This window comes from Zeus faber (assembly GCF_960531495.2).
Source record: "Zeus faber genome assembly, chromosome: 6".
In the NCBI taxonomy this organism is placed as follows: domain Eukaryota; kingdom Metazoa; phylum Chordata; class Actinopteri; order Zeiformes; family Zeidae; genus Zeus; species Zeus faber.
In genome coordinates, this window is record NC_137201.1 from 2,242,010 (window position 1) to 2,248,009 (window position 6,000).

Here is a 6,000-nt window from a genome sequence, read left to right on the forward strand (position 1 = left end):
CTATTAAATTTAATACGTTGGTACAGACGTGGACATATTTATATGTACCCTTACAGCTCATTGAAACAATTCTTCATTCCTCTTGAAAAGTGATGAAATTAAAAGCAATTTTCTCATGTATACCTGCATGCCTTTGGTATGTCATAGAGTAAAGCAAAGAAATTTTAAAGAGATAAATGCAATAATTTATCTGAGCAAATTTGTCCACATCTGTAACATTGACTTAAGTATCAATTGATAACCTCAACTGCTAGTCAGATACTAGATACTGAGATGAGTATTAACTTTGGACTGTCTAAATGACCAAAAACTGTTCCTTCATTTTTGCTTTCTCACACTCATTAGTATTTGCATATATACAGGGGCACATATAGGCCACAGACAATGGTGAGACAAAACAGATATAGCGTATGAATTAGAGAGCAGAGTCGTCATGGCTAACAGAAGTGGGTGGTTAGTAAAAAGTTGCACTCCCATGGAATGTAGACTTCATCGCAGCTGGGAGGGAGGGAGAGATGGAGAGGAAGGATGAAGGATCATTATAATGAATGGTGGGAGTAAAGTGCATAGTCGGGTCGATGGGTAGAAAGAGGGATGAGACGAGATGCCGCAGTCAGACCAATGACTAGAGAATGAAAGACGAGAATCTTTACTTCCTCATCTCGGTGAACCAAGCCCCCTCATTCAAAAAAAATAAAAAATAAATGAAAATATAGAACATTTCCTTACACAAGATTTTCCCAGTGGTTTTTAAACAAAAACTTTGAATTTGTAAAATATTTATTTACTGTACGTTTTTTGGGTGTCGATAAGGCCTTAAGAATACGATACAGCCTGAATGCCAACGCATGAAGCAAAGTCGGAATCACAACAACACAGCCATTGCGCCATTAGCCTAAAGTGGAGATACATACCAAATCATAGACTTCTTATACATATATGCATATACAGTAGATACACCTATAAGAAAAAGTCCTCAAACGCCCTTTAAAGAAGATTGGCTGCTGGTGAAGAGATCAGTATAGGCTTCATTTCTGTAGGGTCCCGAGTTAGTTCTTGACAAGTGACATACCAATTCTATTTTATTTTTTATTTTTTTGTACCAAAATTTCAGATGCTGGGCTTTTATTTTGAAACGTCATACCAGTCATACCCTTGATGGGAATTTTATTAATTACTTTGCTAACAATGACCATATAAACTTACTTAACTTGTGTAACAATATATCTAAATCTATGTAATCACATATCAGCACACAGTGTTAATACCCACAAAAGTACGCACGTGAACTACAGTGGGGCAAAAAAGTATTTAGTCAGCCACCAATTGTGCAAGTTCTCCCACTTAAAAAGATGAGAGGCCTGTTATTTTCATCATAGGTTCACCTCAACTATGAGAGACAAAATGAGGAAAAAAAAATCCAGAAAATCACATTGTCTAATTTTTTTATAATTTATTTGCAAATTATGGTGGAAAATAAGTATTTGGTCAATAACAAAAGTTCATCTCAATACTTTGTTTTATACCTTTTGTTTGCAATGACAGAGGTCAAACGTTTTCTGTAAGTCTTCACAAGGTTTTCACACACTGTTGCTGGTATTTTGGCCCATTCCTCCATGCAGATCTCCTCTGGAGCAGTGATGTTTTGGGGCTGTCGCTGGGCAACACAGACTTTCAACTCCCTCCAAAGATTTTCTATGGGGTTGAGATCTGGAGACGGGCTAGGCCACTCCAGGACCTTGAAATGCTTCTTACGAAGCCACTCCTTCGTTGCCCGGGCGGGGTGTTTGGGATCATTGTCATGCTGAAAGACCCAGCCACGTTTCATCTTCAATGCCCTTGCTAAGGGAAGGAGGTTTTCACTCAAAATCTCACGATACATGGCCCCATTCATTCTTTCCTTTACACGGATCAGTTGTCCTGGTCCCTTTGCAGAAAAACAGCCCCAAAGCATGATGTTTCCACCCCCATGCTTCACAGTAGGTATGGTGTTCTTTGGATGCAACTCAGCTTTCTTTCTCCTCCAAACACGACAAGTTGAGTTTTTACCAAAAAGTTCTATTTCTGGTTTCATCTGACCATATGACATTCTCCCAATCCTCTTCTGGATCATCCAAATGCTCTCTAGCAAACGTCAGACGGGCCTGGACATGTACTGGCTTAAGCAGGGGGACACGTCTGGCACTGCAGGATTTGAGTCCCTGGCGGCGTAGTGTGTTACTGATGGTAGCTTTTGTTACTTTGGTCCCAGCTCTCTGCAGGTCATTCACTAGGTCCCCCCGTGTGGTTCTGGGATGTTTACTCACCGTTCTTGTGATCATTTTGACCCCACGGGGTGAGATCTTGCGTGGAGCCCCAGATCGAGGGAGATTATCAGTGGTCTTGTATGTCTTCCATTTTCTAATAATTGCTCCCACAGTTGATTTCTTCACAACAAGCTGCTTACCTATTGCAGATTCAGTCTTCCCAGCCTGGTGCAGGTCTACAATTTTGTTTCTGGTGTCCTTTGACAGCTCTTTGGTCTTGGCCATAGTGGAGTTTGGAGTGTGACTGTTTGAGGTTGTGGACAGGTGTCTTTTATACTGATAACGAGTTCAAACAGGTGCCATTAATACAGAGGAGCCTCTTAAAGAAAAAGTTACAGGTCTGTGAAAGCCAGAAATCTTGCTTGTTTGTAGGTGACCAAATACTTATTTTACCGAGGAATTTACCAATTAATTCATTAAAAATCCTACAATGTGATTTCCAGGATTCTTTCCCCCCTCTCATCTTTTTAAGTGGGAGAACTTGCACAATTGGTGGCTGACTAAATACTTCTTTGCCCCACTGTATCTAAAGAGATAAACAGTACAAAGGGGGAACAACTTCCACTCCTTCGCCTGTCACAGAGTTTGCCCTATCTTGAACACGTACGAATCTGTGACGCCAAACTGACCATATATTCTTTGACTCCCCAAAATAAACTGTTGCCAGAGAGCTGCTCTTAAGCACATCTCTGATCCAATCGTTGTACAACCGGCCCTTGTACAAGATAATAAATTCACTTTGAGACCAAGAACTTTTTCCTCTTCATTGTTTATTAGAAAAAAGGGCATTCAGCAAAAGAATTTACTAACAACCCTCTTCGTCATGAATGTCCCACAGGTCATACAGTGTTGCAGCCCATTCGAATTACATGAGAGCACATCTTTTCAGATCATCACTTCCTACATTCGAACTCTCCCACATCAAAGCTACATTTAGCATTGTGATCACTGCACTACTCATTTTGTGAAATAAAATAGAATGCTTCAAATCGTGAAATTATGTTTGGGTCATGACTTATTGACTAAGAACAAATCTGGATCCTGAGGCTAGACTAGTTGAGAACCACTGATACAATGCATATTAGGTTTATGACTATGTACACTGTGATTTCCTCGAGATGGGTATAATCTGTATACATTCTACTACATCTTTATTACACATACACACACATTTAGCATATGTCACTGTGAGTTTAATTTTATTTTTGTGTGCTTCTTCAGGTACGTGGAGCGGAAGAACTTCTTGGAGCGCGTCGACCACCGGCAGTTCGAGCTGGAGAAAGCGGTTCGACTCAGCAAACTGAAACAATGACATGGGTGTCACACACACACAGCCTGACAATTCCGCCTCCACCAAGAGAACCGAGTCAAGAAGATGTTTTGACTTCCTGGGACCTCTCCGGCATCACCGTCACCCCAACGCACACCCCATTTCCTCCCTTTTTTAATGACAGGGCTCCTTTTCAACCATAATGTTATCTCAGTCTCACACACACACACACACACACACACACACACACACATACACACAGTTTATTTTAAGTTTGAGTTTGTGCGATAAACAGGGGCCAGCTCTACTCTGTGTTGCCGGGGAAAGTGGAGATCGATGTTGGAAAAGGTAGACATCGACACTGAAGGAGATTGAGCTGAGTTGCGAGCTGAGGTTTTTTTTTTTTGTTTGTTTTTTGTTTTTGTTTTTCTCACAGAAATATTAAATAAACTCAAATTGGGACACTTCTAACTGTGGCTGTTGTGTCGTTATGTGTTCGCCGGAGATCACAGATCGTGGCAAGGGCCATATGTACCATATTCGTGATTCATTTGGCTCTTGTATGTAAATAAATGATTTAACACAATCTGGGAGCTTGTTTGGGTTGTTTATGAAATATCAAATAATCGTTGAGGACTTCATTGAGAACTATCGGAGGGTCATCAAATGGAGGAAGTACGAAGTTAAAGAATAATTTGTTATCTGGAAAATGCGTCATGATGCATGTTGAGTTTAGGGGAATCAGGATTGGAAAAGTAATTCTGTAAGTGATCTATATCTCTTTCTCTCATCTGCCTTTATTTTTTCCATCTATCTCTCTATTTTGGTCATCTTTTGTTTGACTTAAAACTTTTTATTCACAATGACTATACAGTGAGAATTAAGTCTTTATTTGTATAGCACTTTTTAAAACACTGTTACAAAGTGCTTTCCAGAAACGCAATTGAAGAAAATGAAAACCAGACAGTGGGCATCGAAGGAAAATAGAATCAAATACAAAATTAAAAACAAATCAAAGAAAATAAAATACATTGATATTTTCCTATATGTACTATACATACCCTTTGTGTTTGCTTACAGTACAGACATGTATGTAAGTTGATGTGAGACAACCAGGCAAAAAACCCTGCTGGAAGTGACTTGGCAACTAGCTGCAGTTGACAGTTGAGGTAAGTGTTTAAATTGCTACATAACTAATGCAATACCAACTGTATATCTTGGCAAGTATTCAATGAAATATAGTTAATGTAAAATGTTTTTTTTATTAAATGTTTAAGGTAGAAGCATTGACTTGCAAACCCACTCCGCTATATCACGGGTCAAACCCACGCCTGACATACACACTCATCCAGTATGGAGAAAACATAATTAGCCTGGAGGTGTTGCGATTACAAAAACACGATGAATTCTCCTTATACTGTAGTCCTAGACCTAATCCTGGATAAATGAGATCAGTAAGTGGAACCGAGAACAAAAGGCTCATGCGGCAAGTACCTTTTCACCAACACATTAGCTCACCTTGAGGCATGCATTCAAACTCCACATGAATCCAACATTTAATGAATGCATTGTTTGCAGATGTTGATTTTGGCTTTGTGAAACTTCCTGTTTCTAGTCTTTTGCGTTAGTGCAGGCGTAACCAAAACAATAAACAACCTGAAAAACCTGATGAAAGGTATGTTCTGAGACCATTTCTTTCCTCCAATATAAACATTTTTCGAGCTTAAATGTTTGCCACCATTGAGCTGTTATTTAGCACAGTGAGAAGCGACAGCAGAGCGGTACGTTTATCAAGCGGAGTATTTTTTTATTTTATTTACTGGTCTATTCCAGACACGAGAATTTCCTTTGAGTTAACAAAAAATGTATTTTTTTAGGGAAAATTTCAACATTTCAACACAGTTAACTTACAGGTCAGGTCAACCGAGGTTAGGTTTAAGGGCGTGCTGCTGGGTGTTGCAGCAATGATGAAAACAATTAAAAAATACTCATGCAACAGTAATCACACACCAATCAGCATCCACACCAGAAGATTGTAAAGCCAGTGGAAAAGACCCCCCCAAAGGGTTCAGATATGATTATATTACCCTACAAGCAGGATTAATCAAGCATTAGTGCACCAACAATGCTCATGCTAATGACAGCGCCTGCAGGGAGTAGTTGTCAGGACAGTTCAGAATGGTATCAGCTTCCTCACCCTGTCATTCTATTATAACGTACTGCTATTTTAGAACAACAGGTCAGGTCCAGGTTCTCCTTATAGAATAGAAATACTGTCTGGCTATCATGTGAGCTGTGAACAGTTCTCTCCAGGAGAGAACCGAGCCCGATGGATTCTCTGTCGAATGAAACTCGGGCGGGTTCTTTTATGATTGTCCAGAGACAACGTTAACCATCTAATTCCCCTACATAGGTCACAGGTCA

General features: G+C 39.8%; 1 protein-coding gene across 2 annotated transcripts in view; it reads left to right on the plus strand.

The window, feature by feature from the left end:
• The window catches only part of cfdp1 (craniofacial development protein 1), a 75,182-nt gene extending 71,042 nt beyond the window's left edge, over nt 1-4,140 (plus strand). For both annotated transcript variants that reach the window (XM_080003092.1, XM_080003093.1), the window contains exon 7: nt 3,528-4,140. In XM_080003092.1, the coding sequence (XP_079859218.1) occupies nt 3,528-3,618 (91 nt within the window). In that variant the 3' untranslated portion in view covers nt 3,619-4,140. The remainder of the gene's footprint in view (nt 1-3,527) is intronic.
• Nucleotides 4,141-6,000: the final 1,860 nt, after the last annotated feature.